Below are 18,423 nucleotides of genomic sequence, written 5' to 3'. Positions count from 1 at the left end.
TTGATATAAAACATATTTAAGAATTACATCACTGAATAACAACAAAAAGCTGAACTAGTCTCTTTTGCTTCACAATTTTACAGACTCACACTGATGGTACTTTCTGACTGGAAAAATCCCATTTGTACTGGTGGAGTTGTTCCTTTTATTATGTAATTGTCAGGAAATTCTACAGCAACAGTTTGGCTTGCCTTTAATAAATAGTTATTCTGTTTTTCATTTATTGACTTAACGGACAACCTTTCTCGCTTTGCCGCTTACCAGGTCCATCAGATTTCTTTTTGACAGGTTCATCTTTTTCTTCACATTCCATATCTATAGCAACTGACAAATCAATATTATTTATTTATTTATGTGTTTGTTTATGTTTTTTTAATGTATTTATTTATTGTTTATTGGTTTCTGGCAGTTTATACATATTTAATAAAAATACAGAGAGTCAAACATTTTAGTATAGGCAACTCATACATTTTACTATAGACAAATACTGTTTACTATAGACAATTCATACATTCACAGTTCATACATTTAAAACACACATTTCAAATTAACTGTGCCAACCTATGAAGTCTTAGTTTGCTTTATCAATGAATGTCGAAAAGGACAAATGATATGGCTCAGTCTGAGCTGGATGTCTCAATATGTTAGTTGGTTAATTTTTTATTCAGTTTAGTTATTCAGCGACTTCCTTCACCGGTAATCAAAACTAGTTACACTAGCTATACCCTACATTTACTTCCTTAGAGACGGCTGCCAGTATTATGTATACATATTGCTGTGTAATGCACATAGTTTCCCACTATAACCAATAGAAGAGCTAACCAGCTAAAATATAAAGCTCTTTCCATTATAGTGCCACATATGGAAACAATGACATGGATCTTAATTATCATGAGCAGAATGTAATTTGTAAATCTATGAATGACCCCCCTGCTGCTGCAGCCTGCTGTGCTCTGAAATTGCATACATACCATCATCAGGTCCTTTCTGCATTTGTCTTCTTTCTTTCTCATACTTTTTTTTCTCTTTGCGCCTCTGCCTGAGGGCCGTTTTAGGATCAGTAATCCAGGCCTGATAAACAAACTAGAGGGAACAAATGAATTTGTTGCAAGTTTGTAAAAAAGGAAAAATTAAAGTAAACCAAAACCAGAAAGCTAATCTTAAAAGAAGATAGCAAGGAGATTTAGAGATTCCCCTTTGAATGAACAGAAAGAGCTTCACTAGGAGAGACAACTAGCCAAACTCCACAGCATAAACAGAATTCTACTAATATAACATAACAATTTGCATTTCAGCTCAGAATGTGAAGCTTGTAATTTGTAAATAATATTACCAATTATTTGTTTTCCCTCTATTAATAACAAAGAAATTCATTAACATGTCCTAAGACTCTAAATAGTCTGAATGTATTAATGGATCTAAAACTGTTCTGAGCACCTATTATATACAGGTACTTTGTTTCCTGACTGTGAAGATTAATGATCTTATGCTACAAATAAATAATTTCATGCATTCTGAAGCTTGATCCACTCAAACTGTTGGGCTATGCCTCGATTTCCTTTTGTTTCTCAGATATATTCTCTACAAAGGGCCTCTGCCAATTCCTAAAATCAATGTCAGTGTGAAAGCTGATCTACAGGAATGCTTGGCTCATTCCGCACATGCAGAATCATGCACTTTCAAACTGCTTTCAGTGCTCTTTGAAGCTGTGCGGAACAGCAAAATCCACTTGCAAACAGTTGTGAAAGTGGTTTGAAAACGCATTATTTAGCGTGTGCGGAAGGGGCCCTTCTTTCCTTCCTTGCATATGGAAGGCTGGTAGAAGGCTAAGGTAGAACCTTCTTCATGCAGGCAGTTTGACACATTGGAATGTTTAATAAAATGATACTACTTCTGGATTGTCAAGTAGTACAGTTCCAAGACTGTCCTTATGCTTCAGCCCCTTCCTCCATGCTGCTGTAGAGTAGAAAATTTTGCAGTTACCTTGTTGATAGAGATACTTTTGGAAGTGGTGATGTGAAGAAGGAAGATTCAGACTCTTATCTGATAGTTCCCAATTATGTCACCTTCAAAAGGGGTTATGTTATTTCTCTGATTTGGTTATGACTATTCACACTGGCATGTCTTACCTACTATTCAACATTCATTTGCTTCAGAAGTAGCAACGTGTCATATTTTATAAATGCACCAACAATGCTTGTTAATGCTCCTCATCCTAAGCTTTTGTTTGTTGGTAATGGAAATGCTAATGCAGGTCTTCAAATTAACTTCTAGATTTCAGCTAACATATGCAGTCTGCTCTTCTGCCCATAAATGGGTTCGCTGATAACATCTTTAATACGGGAACTTAATGGAAGATCACAACACTGAAATGATCACACATTGAATATTTATATTTCCAGTGCACAACAACATGACTAAAAAGAACAAATAGGCATTGTGATAGCAGTTTGAGACAAAAGATGTTGCGCTTTTGCCTAGATGATTTTATTTCCAAAATGAAAATCATGTTCAACTGGCATTGCCTATATATATATTTCATCAAAAACAGCTACAGCCAAAGAACAGACAAAAAAGCATACATGCAAAGAAAAAGCAGATAGGAAGACAAACCCAAACTAAAAAGTTACCACTCCCAACACAAGCATGCACAAACTGTCTCATGGAAGCTGGAATACTGCCATTGCTGAAAATAACACTTTCAAATGCTGCTTTATTTGTTGCTCCTGATCAACAAAAACCACTCTGGAGCATGATGAAGACAATAGGCTGGATCCAGTGACTCCCTTCTTCTAAAGTGGATTAAATGAAGCCCTCCTCCTTAGTGGAAGGGAGTCATTGGATCCAACTTAATGGGTGGCAGTTGTTGGATCCACCCCATTTGCCTTTAAAAACTTCTCAGGAATTTAGGAGTACCGAAGAGCAGTTAAACAGAACCAAATAAACAATCTACTTTCGATCTGAGAGGAGGCTCAAAAGCAAAGGTGGGATTCAGCCGGTTCAGCCCGGTTCGGGTGAACCAGTTGTTAAAAGCCCCCTCACTCCCCCTTCCCTGGGAGAGGGAGCAACGGGGCTTTTAGCGCCTCAGAGCCCAGGACAGGGAGGAGAGCTCTGGCTTGGCTCTCCTCCCCGCTTTGGGCTCCTGGGGCAGGGAGGAGACTTGCCGAGCTGGGAAGTGCTGGGGGTGGAGGGGGCCAGGAAGCACTGGCCAGCAACAGATCCCCTGTGGTGGACTCTGGCCGCCACAGCCCTGCTGGACTGCACTCAGGCCTCCTGGCCACTGCCCTAGGAGTGGCCACCCCAGTAGGCGACACCGTGGTGGCCTTCCCAGGCTAGGGCAGTGGCCAGAAGGCCTAGGTGGCCTCCAGCAGGGATGCGGCTGGCCAGCTCCCTGTGGGGGCCTCCAGCAGCGAACACCCACCTGGGCTGAGAAAGGGCCCCCCAGGAGTGCAGCCAGCCCCAAGGCATGTGGCCGGCTCTGAGGCTGGCTGGCTCTGGGGGCCAGGTGGTCAGCCCAGCAGCACATGGGCCAAGCTGCAGCCACCACTTTTTCTCACCCCCCCCGGCCCAATATTGAAAATGGCGGCCTAGCAGCCAGGTAAGTGAGTGGCAGGGGGGGCACTGGGGAGGCAAACCAGTAACTGAATAATTAGAATCCCACCACTGCCCAGAAGTGCTTTCTTTAGCATATGTGTTGCTGGGTAAGAAACTACTTTATTCATTTATTTATTTAGAATATTTGTATGTGTGTAAAATATTTCTATGCTGACTATTTATTGTCCTGCACAACAAAGATGCTTTATGCAGACATGCATTAATAACTAAAACTTCAGGGTTTTATTCAAATTTTTAAAAACCTAATCTAACAAAAACTGCTATGGAGAAAGTGAAGTTTTAGGACGGCAACAGTTACAAATAAAGAAATGATTGAAACATAATGAAGGGCAATACAAGGTCATGGAATTAGCCAATTCAGCAAAATTAACCAAGTACACAGAAGATTAATGGATCATGGACTATTAAGATAGAATCGAAGTTTTGGCAGAAGTTTTGGCAGAAAATATTGGCAGAAAATATTTGGCAGAAAATATTTGGCAGAAAATATTGAACAAAAATCTGTAAATAACATTTTGACTTTAGGGTATATGGCATGATAAGGTTGGTTATTAAGTTTAAATATAAACTTTTGGTTGTTATCTATAACTCATGCTTTCTTCTGTCTCTTGGAGGAAGAATTCCTTTTTTCTCTTCTTGGAGGCAGAGAAGGAACAAACAGCAAGGGTTTGATAGTTATTGAGTTCTTAGTGAGAAGAGGTCTTTTAAAATCTCACTAAAAACTAATAGCAATTTTTATCTTTCTAATGTTTATTTTGAACAATTGTACCTTATTTACTGATTAAATAAAGATTAGCAAATTCTGCTAAAGAAAAAAGAAACAATGCCATTAGTATGTCACTGATTTAAATTTAAAATTGACATTAACTTATTCCTGGTGAAAAAGACCACATGTCCTGCTCTGCATTTCAGAAATGAAAGACAAACAAAACATGTAATAGAATTAAGCTGAATTAAACTGGACATGCTTTAGAGCTCTTTCCACATATGTTTACAATTGCAAGCATCATCAACATCCTATGTAACATTACAGATATGGCTAAAGGATGCCTCAATAAGACTGATAAATATCAAAATGCACAAAGTGAATAAGAAAAAGAAGTGTGGAGGGAAAGTGTGCTTAGCTGCAATTCTTTGACATCTTACCAGCTTTCTGAGAAAGGGTATCGTGCTGGGTAAAAAAAAACCATATTGAACATTTAACAAGTTCAATAGGGTCCCCATTTTATTCACTGTTAATAAATGCATGCAACCAGACTGAATCCATTTAAAATAGGATAGGCAGAAACAATGGAAATCATACCAATATACCTCTGCATTTTCACTCTGGGATTCATGATCACCACTAAAATGAGAGTTGATTATTCATCCTTTGATTCAATTTACTAAATACTGTATGCACCAAACTCTTGCCTGTCATAAATCCTCACAAAGTTCATATAAGAGGGAAAATGCAGAAAAGAGTATGGGATACCCTAAACCATAATATTATGGGATGAGATCACATTTTACATGGTAGTGAAACATCAAATACCTTTGCAGCTCTGATAAAATACTGAAGAATAGTTTTGGGCAGTTTAATAACAGACTTTGGCAAGGCTAAAATGGCAGAAGCAAATTTCGCAATAGCTCTCTATAAAGAAGGACAAAGCAAGAAAAATTAGTAAAGACACGACTGCTATTGTTATAAGGAATCTATGGCATTATATTCAATTAGTTAACATAAGACTTAAATTAAAAATAGGATCAAACACTATCAGTATTCAGTTTAGTACATATATATGTGAATAAGTGACAGAATGTGTTATTTAATTACATATATAAAGATGTATATTAGTAATGCTTATTAAAATATAAGGTTTCACATGAAAATTAATCTTTAGTATATGACAGTAGTAGAAACAAGTTGCTATCTCAACTGCTGATCTTTTGCTTACATATACACAAACACAGGTATCTATGACAGAAAAAAAATCACAATATCTTAAATCTATAAGTTTATTTGTTTTAACAACAGTTAAAGAGAATCTAAACACAAAAATGCTAACTCAGAGATAGGCAATTGCAGGTTTGATCAACCCCAGGTAAAGAGAACTTTGACAGAAAATTTTAGACCGATGTTATTTTTAATTTAAGATCTACAAGGCTAAAAACATTCATGGAAGAACAAGAAAATATTGTCATGAAGTAGAGCAGCCGGCCCCTGTAAGTTGTTTCTTACTTACAGATCACCTTTGTTGATAAGGCTGATCATGTATACTGCCTCAAGTTAATGTGAAAAATGGATATATTTGCCCAAAGAAAGCAAAAACAACCATTCTCTATGAGGAAAGCAGCGGCTTCATATAACAGTCTTTTGCTTATTTATGCATCTGTCCTGCTCAGAATGACGCTGCAAAGTAGTATTATCATCCTACATACATGAATAAACATTTTTGCTGTCAGGTAGGTTTGCCAACTAGTTTATGAAATTCATGGAAATTTGAAGGTGGTGCCTGTAGAGTTTGGAGAAGGGGAGAAAGCTTATCAGAGATGTACAGGTCAAAGGCAAGCTTCTCCAACTCCTCATTTCTATGATATCACTTCCTTCCAACCATTTTTCAAATTTTCCAGCCTCAATTAACTCCCTACACCTTTTCTCCATCTTGTATTATGTGTTATGCAAACTAACCCTTTGATTCATTCTAAATACCCATACATTGCCAGACAAGTGCAGTCCTATACCTCTCTTAGTCTTTCTTGTCTTTAGTGTATTCACAGGTGACAATTAGCTTCTCCTAGTCACTGTGTATACTATAGGTTCTCTGTGGTATAACACATGGGAAACCAATGTCCTTGAATACCAACTTCTGTAGACACTCAAGAATTTTCAATTCTCCTAGACTCTATACTGATCCCTGTAGTCTACGAATCAGATGCAGAGGTGGGATCCAGCAGGTTCTCACAGGTTCCTGAGAGTAAGTTACTAATTATTTGTGTGTGCTGAGAGGGGGTTACTAATTAGTGATTTGCCATGTGATTTTTACCTTAGTTAAGCCCCTCCTCTCAGCAGTAGCGCGCAGAACTTGAAGCAGTCTAGCAGGAGGTGCGCCGGCGTGCGTGGCAGCCTGCGCCTGTATGCCTTCATTTCCCGCCCAAGGACGAGCGCAGCGGCTTTATCCTTGCCACAGCCCCACCTAGGAATGCCCCGCCCCCTGAATGCCCGGCCCCGCCCCAGTCGTGCCCCGCCCAGCCCCATTGGCGCTATGCCACAGTTTGAATCCCACCACCATGGGAACCTGTTACTAAAATTTTTGGATCCCACCACTCATCAGATGTAATTCCAGAAGAACTCTGGGCCCTACTTTGAAGTTGGCAACCCCTCTGTTACTGTGGCAGAGGAATGTACCCTACACACTTGTGCAGTTTCATATAGAGAAATTAGTAATAGAAATCCATGAAAACACCTCGAACTAGATCATAACCCCAACCTATACTGTGTGCAAGCTATCTCCTCACTTTTATTCCATCTGATAATTGTTACATCTGCGGTGGATCTCACTTGAGGAATTGTACCTGGATTGTCATATGGGTATAACTTGTTCCTGTGTAAATGTTCAAGTGGCTGTTTTACAACATCATCCTATAAGATCCCAATGTCAGAGTCAGCACTATTACTTCAAATTCTCAGAACTCTGTCAGCACCAGCATCTAGTATGCATTCTCGCTTTACATATTAGTTTTGACACTCGTTAGGATTACCTTTGGAAAAGGTACATCTATAAATGCAGATTCAAAACTTGATAACTATCTCTTTAAAAGTTCAGCAGTTTTTCCTTCAAACACAAAAGCGTCAAAGCAACCTCAAGCAATGCCAATAAAAAGATGTTTTATTCACTTGTCTCCAGTGCAACATCAAAAAAAATAAAGTTCAGGATATGAAACTTTATTTTTAAAAAAATTGATGCAGGTGCAAGTGAATGAAAATCCATCTCCAGTATTACTTGCATTGCAGAAATGTGGCAATATGAGCAGGCAAGGATAAATGTTAAATTAGCACATTTTCATTAAAAAACTTCAAGCCAAGCCTTCATAGCAGCATCAATGGATTCACTAAACACAATACCTGAAATGCAGATTTTTTGGGCGGCTCTTCCTCTTCTTTTTTCTCTTCCTCTTCTTCACTGTCCGTCTCAAATAAATAATAATCTCCACTTCTGACCACTAAGCGAAATAAAATATTTTCTTATTTCTTGTGGAGAAGCAAAGTGCCTCATATTTCTATTTCATGAGACAACACAAAACTATAGTGTGAGAAAGGGGCTCAATAACAAGACAGAAAAAAACAAGAAATTATAGAATCGGTGGCAGATAGATCTTTGGTATGATATTTTGAGGCATATCAAAGAAAAATGATTGTTAAAGGGAAAAATATCACTATGCAAACAAAATAACCTGATAAAAGTTAAAAAATTGGAAGCATATTATAAAAAAGTGTTTGAATACCATTAATTAAAAAAAACACTGCATTTTTTTCACAGGCAGAGAAATCCCATCTTTGTGGATATCTCGCCAACAAGTGAAATTAATATTTTTAGTGAGTATCAAATACATAAGCCAAGTTATATCACTAGTTGGGGAAAAAAAGATCAGCTAGAAGAGTGGAGACATCCGATGGCATTTTTCTTTTGTTTTACTGTATTCTTCCGACATAAAAATGAGATAATGTAAAACAATGTCATATTTAAATTGAAAATCTAGAACAGCATGTGAGATCACAATAAAAACTAATTGTTGCCTGTGGATTTTAAGGAGTCTTAATGCCTCCATATGTTTAAGACATGATGTTAATGAACTGGACCTTATATCCTTGAACAGAAGTACATCATTTTTAAACCCTGAATATGCTGACAGGACTAACTTGACAAAACAAAGGAACAAAAAATAAAAGTAAAGCAATAAGCAAGAGGTAAAATTAAAGTCAGAGCATTACATTTGTCAGTAAAACCTAAAAATGTAATGTCTCCAAGTAAATGGAAATATATTAAAATAGTTATACATAATAATTGATTTACCAAGCAATATATATGTAGAATTAAATTCAATAGTACATTTGACCCTCATTATATACCTTCCTGAATAATCATAACTTACCAAGTTCAATCATACCTCATTCTTCCATCAGTCATATATTGAAGGTAACTGAATATCAATATATCTAATTCTAAATGTGGCCAAATCTGTGGATACTTTAATCCAAAGACTGGAGCCATGAACAGAAAAAAATTCTACAAAACCCTATATTTGCAGAAAAATCTGATATATATATATATATAATGGCTATTATAAGGCAAACCCAACAATATTGTCATCCTTCAAGCATTGGTTTCTTTCAGTAAAAGATCTCAGAAGCTGAGTAGTGCCAATACTTTGAAGGGAGTCTTCTAAGGAAGACTAAGGAAGACTCTGAAGAGGAAGGCAATGGCATACCACCACTGCTTCTCACTTGCCTTGAAAGTTCCATGCTGGTATTTCCATAAGTCAGTTGAGACTTGATGGTATTTTACACACACAATTGATTATGAAGAGTAAGTGGTGGGCTAAGTACTTCTTTAAAAGACATAATAAGACAAATGAAGGCCTATTTCTTATCCAAGCTCTGACCATGCCTTAATGACATAGATAGGAAAACTCTCAGGCTGTTTCTGCCGATAGTTCATGCTGATACACCGCCGGGGGCCATCTGCATGAATGGCTCTGCTGGCTCTGCAACCAGCAGTGCAGCCTTCGCACAGGCCATGCCGCTCCCAAACGTCTCCTACCTCCTGCTACCTTCTGTCACTCTGTGGAGGCCAGGGGTCATGCCCCTGGGGCCAGAGCGATGCCTCTGGGTGTCCCCTGGCCTCCACAGAATGATGGAAGGCGGCAGGAGATAGGAGGTGTCCAGAAGCAGCATGGAAAATACACCGGCTTCCACCTGGTGCCATTCACTCAGCACCAGATGGAAGCCGGCGTTTTCCAAAAACCTTGCTTGTGCAGAGAGGTTTAAAAACACCAATGGGGGGGGGGGGAGAGTGACACTGCATCGATTTGGCAGTGATGGCTGTGCGAAGGCTCCCCCCAACGATGTTTTACTACTGTTTTATGTGCAGAAATGGCCTCAGTGAACTTTGACCTTCCTGGAATTAAGTTTCCTTCGTGACTGCGAGGCTATTATTTGGCATATTTGACAGAAACTTGGCTAGATTATTGAGATAATTTGACCTTTTCTCAAACAATGCCAGCTAGGCATACAATCCTTCATTCAGGTTGGAGGGCAGGAAACCATGTTACCATGATCTTCTGTGAGTTTTTCTTTCTGTATATTCAAATGCAAACTGAATGCCAGCATACATTTTGGTTCTTAGTGCTGTAATCCAGGCACAGGGTTGGTAATCTGCTGGTGTATCATTTTCTTACTTCATCACCAGGTTGTCTGAGTTAATGAAGGTGATCTCTGATTTGATGTAGGAGATCCCCAAGATGATTGTTATGGGGGACCTTCAGTAAGGTCACCATGATCAGGACTTTATAGCTGCAATGACAGCTATGGAACTGTCTTGGGCTATTATGAGTTCAAACCCATGAAATGCAGTACACATGGAGTATTTCAAGAACTGAAGGGAGGAGAAGATGATATAACCCAGTTCCAACTTTTTATTTAGATCCCCTCCACATATAGCTTTATGGCTTTTTGTCCCTCTAGGCATAATCCTTTTGGGGAGCCAAAAGCAACTGCTTGGGCAAGGTGAAATATAAGGGGTATCCATATCTGCCAACACCTTAAGTTGGTGACTGACTGGACACAACCCACTACAGAGGCACACAAGTGCTTCACTTGATTATATGGATTTTTCTGCCCAAATTAATAATTAGTAGAATCAACATATTAAATTGTTTAGACTTCTGCACAGATGTTTCACATGAAAATCTCTTCTCCACAAATTGAGTTCTATTGTGTTATAGTATAAAGTTATTTAATGAAAACTGTCACCAGAGTTATAACAGCAATTGGGACTACAATTATAACCCCAATGGTCAGTCATGCCAGATTCTTAGGTGTCAAGAACACTGCAACATATTGTGTATATATTTTATATATAAAAGGAAGGTATGATTAAACAGCAATAATGCACTCTTGTAGGCATACATCACTGCGGCAGAGAATGCACCATAGGAATCCTAGTCATTTCTCAGTCAGATCGTATGTCTTCTACTAAATACCATACTCCCCTCAGAAAGGTAATAATTTTTACATCACCTCTTAAATTATTCCATCAATATGGGGAAAGCATTGTGTTATTTCTTCTCCCCACATTGATAGTGAGACTTCTGCTTTGAAAACTACTGGGCAGCAACAGATATGTGAAAGCTTGTTTCTCATGCCATGCCTTCCCCAGCAGAAGAAAAGCCCTGAGAACTGCCAAGGCAAAAACAGAAGGTCACAATGCACACAGCATGCATTTTTTGTTTAGATGTGAGTGTGTGTATGACCAAATATTGCTTTATAATATTCAACATCACAGGAAAAGGTTAAAATGTATTAGAGTCATTCAAATGAGCAAAATTACTATCCTGACTTCTGTGAAGATATTTTGTCAGGAGGTCATACTGGTTACTGGTGAATAACTGTTATTTTCAGGGCTTGGCCATTTGTTGCTTTTCACAAGTATATGCATTATTGCAATAATATGTATTGTGCACTTGCTTTCTACAACATATAATGAGGGTGAAATGAATCAGAAACGCTGAAAGGAATTAGAGTTTTCACAGAAGTTGTATGGCTACAGGCCTGTCTCATGTAGTGGCCTTCAGCAGACAGCAGTGGAATTTTACCAGTGTTATTTCCACAACTTTCTGCCAAAACCAAAATCAGCTGCAAAAGACAACCTGACAACTTCATAACCTCCAAGCCATTCTCATGATCACAATTAGAACAATACTTCTGTTTTCATTAAATGAATATGAAGATTACCAGATCATATCCAAGTTTCTTCTGAACAGTAATCATTTAAATCAATTTGAAATATTTATTTGAAAACTGAACGATTAGATTCATCTTCACTTATGCCTTAAAAAGTCTCTAATTTTTATCATGCCTTTTAGAAACATATATACATACATATATATCTATATATATACACACACACACATAATAGGCACAGTTTACTTGTGACTTGACAGAAACAGATGTTTAAAATAATCTCAGTTCTTGAAGTATATTTTTCATGCATTTCAAATATGCCAGTTGGAATGAACCCTTTTTTGAAATAAAACTAGATCACAGATATTTATTAAAGTATATAGATACATAGGATTGGATCCTATCAAACAGATCTGAGTGTAGGGGAGATGTTTGTTACTGGCCCCTCATGCTGTAATCCTCCAACACCTTCCTAATGCAACCCCGTCCCACATACTCAGTACTGCTGGATCACATTTTGGTGTGTTGTGAGGAGGGATGTGAGAAAGTCCAGCTGAGGGAGTGGAAATCCTATCACAGTGGTAAGTTTCAATGATATCCAAGTTATAATAATGACTTGATTTCTGAAAAGCATCTATATTTAGTTTTTTTACATTATTACTTTTCAAGGTATACCCCAAACATATTCTTTCACATTACAAATATTTGGTTTATCTCAAAGGAACTGAAAAAAATCCATAAAGATATACATCTGACAAAAGGCCAAAATGAAAAACACTTTCCTGCTTCCACTTGGGCTATTTTTCATGTGCATAACTGTCAAGTCACAGCTATAAAACCATGCATAAAACAAACTGGTCTTGGGAATGCCTCTATTCTGGTCAAGGATATAAGGGTTACATTCATGTATTTGAAAGATGACTGAAAAACCTACTGGAAGCATGATCAACCCAAGGTCGCCACCACTGCTTTTTTTTGCCCTTGGTTTTCTCTTTGTCTGCTTCGCCTAAAATGAAATATGTCCAAAAATTAATTTTACAAAGTGAGAAACATTTTATTTATATTTTCTTGTTCTAAAAGGTCCAGACTGTGCAGGAACATCCAATTCTAATATTAAAGAAAAATGCACTTATTTCTTGGTAGTTGTTGACTAGCTCATGACAGAAACATAGCCAATTTTGTCTAATAATTAAAAAGAATTCTACTTCAAATCTGAAGATACTATGAAAATAGTAAATTCGGTACAAGATTTGTCGATGATATTTACCTTTTCTCTAGTTAAAAATAAATTATGGGAATTCCCATACTGATATTAGGGGAAGTTTCAGGGGGCAGCCATATTGGTCTGTACTTGAACAGTCAGATTCAAATCCCGGAGCACCACAGAGACCATGAAATTTTCTGAGCATAAACTTTCAAGAGTCATGGCTGCCTTTATCAGATATGAGTAGGAATGGAGACCTCTGAATTTTTATATCCCTATCAGAAGATGGGTTGTGAAGAATGCTTATAAAGGATGCCTCTGACAAGTACAAAATATATAAAGAATTGGGTTTTTTAAAAAAATCCTCAATGGCATTAATACATTCCTCTCTTATCTGTAATGGTAAGAGAAATTGAAAAAAATGAGTTAAATACTAAAGCCTATGTCAATAATACGAGTATTTGGGGTTTTTTGCTACATTATTTCTATGTTTGAATGTAAAGGCTTCTTTAATTGCTGTTTGTTTGGCTAGTGATTTACTGTTTGAAAAATTAATAACCATTAAAACAATTAAAAAGAAATCAAATGTGCTGGAAGATTAAAATGTTGTCCCTCTGGATTTTTAGCACTGTGGTTTTTAATGTCAAATTTATGTCAATACCTGCATGAAAGGATAATTGACAGAAATCTGAGAATGACAGTCCTCAAACAATGGCACTTCAAAGGGAAATTACAACATGAGATTGCTGAACTTGATTTCATTTACAAGTTCAGAACAATGGATCAGGAAGGGCTAAATAGGGAAATAGGATTCTTATTTTATTACAGATGCTAATTTTTGCCTTATGCTCTATTCAAGCAGATTACAATATACATTGTAGCTCTAAATCCTTTAAAAGCATTCTTTATAATACCCTTTCCAACTTCTTACTGAGATATAAAGATTCAAAAGATCTCCATTCCTACTTCTGTATCATTCTTGGATCAAACCCATAAAATTTTTATTGATCTAATGGGAAAATGAAACAGAAAAGATTAATAGAGTTACTGTGAAATACTATTTGCCGCATTTTGTATGCAATTGGCTAAAGGAAAAATGTTGGCAAATGCTATAACACAGAACTGGAAACAATTATTTCATGGTTGACTGTGTAACTAAATTTTCATAATTCAAATGTCTGAGAAGTGCTCGATATAAATTAAAATTTGAAGTTGTAACAAATCAAAACTATTAATAGAAACCAAAATACAAATTTATTAGAATCAGCAGCAACCCAAAAATATTTTCGATGTATTCCCAACATAGAATTCATTATGTTATTTTGCATCAAGTAAATGATGTGGGTAAAAAACGAACAGTCCAAAACAATCCTGTTATTCAGAAAAATTTCTTACTTAGCTTCAAATGTGAACAGTTTGCCTCAAAGTGACTCTTTTAACATTTCTTGAAATACAAAAACATTTTGCTATATCTCAAGATCTATAGCTAGATCTTACTACATGTGATTTCATACTTTTTTAGATTTTACTCATTTATCTCACAGTCCAATCAAGGGGGGAATGGAGAGCTACGTAGCAGCTGGGGACAGAGCAATGAAGGTGGTGCCATGCTGCCTCTAATGGAGATCTGGGAAATGCAGCAAAAAGAGGGGTGGGGGGGAAATTCTATTGCTGCCTGGGCAACTCCATTGGGGAAACAGACTTTTAACACATGTTATTGTGACATACGTCTGAGGGCTATACCAGGGGCATTCCTAAGTCAAAAGTCTGGTGGAAGCCAACTAAAGTTGGCTTCATCTCCAGGAACACTACTAGTCATCACCCAGCTGTGCCAGGGTCCACCTTTAGGCTGGTGCGGTTCCGCAAGCACGAGGCTCTTCCAGATTGGGCACTACTGAGCTGTGCGGCACCCAACTGCTGCCCTATTTGCCCTCCCTGCTAGCATAGGTGCCACTTATGAAGGCGGGATGGGCATATGCGCCACTTCAACACCCGCTCTGGATTGGGCTGCCCATCTAAAACACTGCAAGGAGCTCTCTACCCACTTTTTTTCAAAGTGACCCTATTGTTGGCAAAGAACAGAATATGCAGACTGTTTCTCTTCTAAAGTGAAAGAGAAGGTAGGAGAGGCCCAAATGCACACCTGAGGCCATAATCCTAAACATATTTACTGGAAAGCAAATCTCATGGAACAAAGCAGGCATTACTTCTGAGTAAACCTGCAAAGGATGACACTGTGCAATTGCTGCAGTAAGTGGCTGGATGGGGCACACAAACATTAATACTACTGAAATCAAACAACAAATACCAACAACAGATTTACAGAAGGAGCACTACCATCATCATCGTCATCGTCATCTTCTGGAGCCTTCTGAACTGCTTGCCCATCTGAGGATTCTTGGTTCATGCTCATCATCCTCTCCTTGCCCTTTTTATATTTTTGTTGCCTGGCTTTGATACGATCCATTCTGTTAAAGGAGATTTTACACTGTCAGTCATCCTTGTGCATCGCATACAATTCATGTAATTCTTTTTTAGGCAAAATTCTTTCATGACATTCTTAACACATTCTTCAATCATTCTTTTTCTTCCCCTCATTTTTTAAAATTGCCATCAAAATGAAATACAAAGGGAAGCTATACACTGTTGTAATGCACTTTCATTTCATATACCCAATTTATACTCCAGACCTGTATTTCCAGTTCTTCAGGCTGATGTAAAAATTACTATTGATTATGACCAACAAGGAGTAGGATGTGCTTCCTTAAATGATGAAAAGAGTGAAATGAGCTTTTTAAACACCAAAGAAGTCAAAAGCGATGTTTACAGTCTTGATTAAAGTGTTTGGAAGTTTACTGAGACAAAGAAACAAAGAATGGGTCTAGGTGAGGTTTCCAGTTACGGGAGATGGGCTGTAGCATCCTGCATAGCTCACCATTCTTCTAAGTGGCTACTAATCCCTGTTAGAGATGTGCAACTGGATACTGCTGACCAAGTAAAAAGCAAAGTATTTTTGGGACTGGATTAACAATAACTGACAGAAGGAAAGGCACTCCTGATAACAACCCAATTCAGATATCTCAAATTGTGTCAGAACATTTTGTTCTGAAGCCTGCCTGCAGACAGGAAGGACCAGCCATTATGAACTTTAAGGACAGGTCTCCTGTTCAAACAGTGCCACTTTAAAGTTTACAGGTAAAGTAGTTTTTTGTGAAAGCACTGGGTCATTATCGACCTATGGGGTGACGTCACATCTCAACATTTACTAGGCAGACTTTGTTTACCAGGTGGTTTCCCATTGCCTTTCCCAGTCATGTATACTTCATCCCCAGCATTCTGGGTACTCATTGTACCAACACCAGAAATACAGTAGGCTGAGAAATATAGTGGGCTGGCTACTTGAAAACAACTTCCATCAGGCTTGAACTCAGGTCGTGAAAAGAGCTTTCACTACAATACTGCAGCTTACCACTCTGTGCCACGAGGCTTCTACTTTAAAGTTTACAGGGCATTGAAAAGGCTAATTTACCACAGCCAAGCTTGGACACACTCTCTCTCAATCCCTCCCTGCTCCTGAGGCTTTTGGGTTGGGGACACAGTGCAGGCACTTCAAAATATATTATTTTAATCTCATTTTGTAATTTCAAAATAATGTGTAAATGCCACCAATACACCTGATACAATAACAATATTCCTGATATTTAACAAAAATTACACTCATGTCTTTCCCTATATTTCAGTATGAAATTGAAAAATAGTTTTTGAAGTACACAACAGTAATTCCTGTTATTGTTCACACTGCTTAACTTCACTTTCATATTGTTTCCCCCTTCTATTTCCTTTCTTTATTGTTCTCAGCCAGATGCTCCTGCCACATACAGCTTTACTGGTACCTTTATTAGCCTGTACCCTACCATTCTATTCAACAAAGATGAAATCCTTCCTCAAGCCTAAGGTGTTCTCCTCCAACTTAAATGGCTTATCAATTAGAGGAAGAATCCTTAAGAGAAATTGGAGGAAGGATCCTTAAGAAAAAGGTTTATTTATTTAGAAAATTATACATTCCTTTCTGACTAGTTGATTACTAACATGCATAATAAAAACACCTCTTAAAACGTATTAAAACAAAACACAAAAAATTCATTAAAATATATTAAAACCAAACATACATTAAAACCAAACACACAAACAAGTTACAATATACACACACAGTATATTTTCATAATCTATCAAAGGCCCTTTTCACACGGGCCACACAAGGGGGTGGGGGTGGGGGAACCAGCATAGTCTATGCCGGTGCCCCCCCCCCCCCCCCGGGGCCATTCACATGAACGGTCCTGCTGGCCCAGCAGCTGGAAGCATGCCCTCCGCATCAGTGTTGCCCTTTTCTCTCACTTTCACATTCCTACATGGCAGTAAGATGGTAAAGCCATTAATGTCTTCTTCTTCTGGACCACTTCTTCTCTTCTCTCTCACTGTTGCCATGAAAGTGAAGTTAGAGCAATACTGGAAAAGGGTCTAATTCTTTTGGCAGAAACTCCTTTGCAAAGACCACTCATGGATAGGGGATAAAAGTCTTCCTTCTTTTCATCCTTCCTTTCAACCTTATTTTAGCTGGGGACAAATGATGTTTTCAAGGGCTTTGGTAACTTAATGAAAAAGATTTATGGATTTATACTCGACCTTTCTCTCCTGTAAGGCACCTCAAAGTGGCATACAAGCTCCTTCCCTTCCTCTTCCCACAACAGACACCTAGTGAGGTAGGTGAGGCTGAGAGAATTCTGAGAGAACAACGACTAGCCTAAGCTCACCCATCAGGTTTCATGTGTAGGAGCAAGAAAACAAATCCAGTTCACCAGATAAAAGACCGCTGCTCATGTGGAAGAGGAGGGAATCAAACCCAGATTAGAGTTAAGAGTGCTGATCAGAGTGAAGTTAACCACTACACCATGCTGACTTTAAGAAGTCATTGTAGAACTCACGTACAATGTACAAACCTCAAATACTTTTTTTATAAAGCTGATAATTTGTTTTTCATTTGTTAAGCTATGCTCCTACCAGCAACAAGTCAAAAACTAATCTCTAGAGGAAATGACCAGCTGACAAATGGAAAAAAGGAAAGCAGGCATACTGTCTTTTCAGTTGATCCATTGATTTATTCTCTTCCTCAATTCTTGCTTTTACAGCCTTTACAATTGTGGCCTGGAAAAGTTCAGCGCCTCTGAAAAAAAAATCACCCCATAAATTCAAGTAAAAGCAGTGCAACACAAGCTCATATACATAATAAGAAAACAAAGGCAAATGTACACATCATATATTAAACTAAAGACAAGATGTAGAATAGGATAGCACCAAACAGTACATCTTAAAACCATATTTATCAACTTTATCACAGGATGGTGTTTTAAGGAGGAAAAAAAATCATAATCATTAGCTATTTTTAGCACCAGAAACAACTGCTGAACAAAATTAAAAAGGCCGTTTCCACACAGTCAAAATATTCCATGGTGAGCGAGAAAAATATCCCAGTGTAACTGTGAATTCCACATGGCTCCTGGCGCTAACACAGGCCTTCCCCAGTGCTGCCCCACGATATTTCACTAACCCTGAGATATTAAAAAATCGCCAGTTTGGCAGTTCTTTAAAAAGATCCCAAGGTGAC

General features: G+C 38.0%; 1 protein-coding gene across 1 annotated transcript in view; it reads right to left on the bottom strand.

Annotated features, from left to right (window-relative positions):
• PIEZO2 (piezo type mechanosensitive ion channel component 2) overlaps positions 1-18,423 on the bottom strand; it is a 337,873-nt gene that overhangs the window by 33,624 nt on the left and 285,826 nt on the right. The window contains exons 31-37 of the mRNA XM_048508534.1: positions 17,893-17,982; positions 15,099-15,229; positions 12,492-12,563; positions 7,721-7,818; positions 5,150-5,248; positions 972-1,083; positions 262-324 (exon numbers count right to left, since the gene is read on the bottom strand). Of these exons, the coding sequence (XP_048364491.1) occupies positions 262-324; positions 972-1,083; positions 5,150-5,248; positions 7,721-7,818; positions 12,492-12,563; positions 15,099-15,229; positions 17,893-17,982 (665 nt within the window). The remainder of the gene's footprint in view (positions 1-261; positions 325-971; positions 1,084-5,149; positions 5,249-7,720; positions 7,819-12,491; positions 12,564-15,098; positions 15,230-17,892; positions 17,983-18,423) is intronic.

The sequence above is a fragment of the Sphaerodactylus townsendi genome, linkage group LG09, assembly GCF_021028975.2.
Source record: "Sphaerodactylus townsendi isolate TG3544 linkage group LG09, MPM_Stown_v2.3, whole genome shotgun sequence".
Taxonomy (NCBI): Eukaryota; Metazoa; Chordata; class Lepidosauria; order Squamata; family Sphaerodactylidae; genus Sphaerodactylus; species Sphaerodactylus townsendi.
Note: the sequence above shows the minus strand (reverse complement) of the source record. Positions and strands in the feature narration are given on the sequence as shown.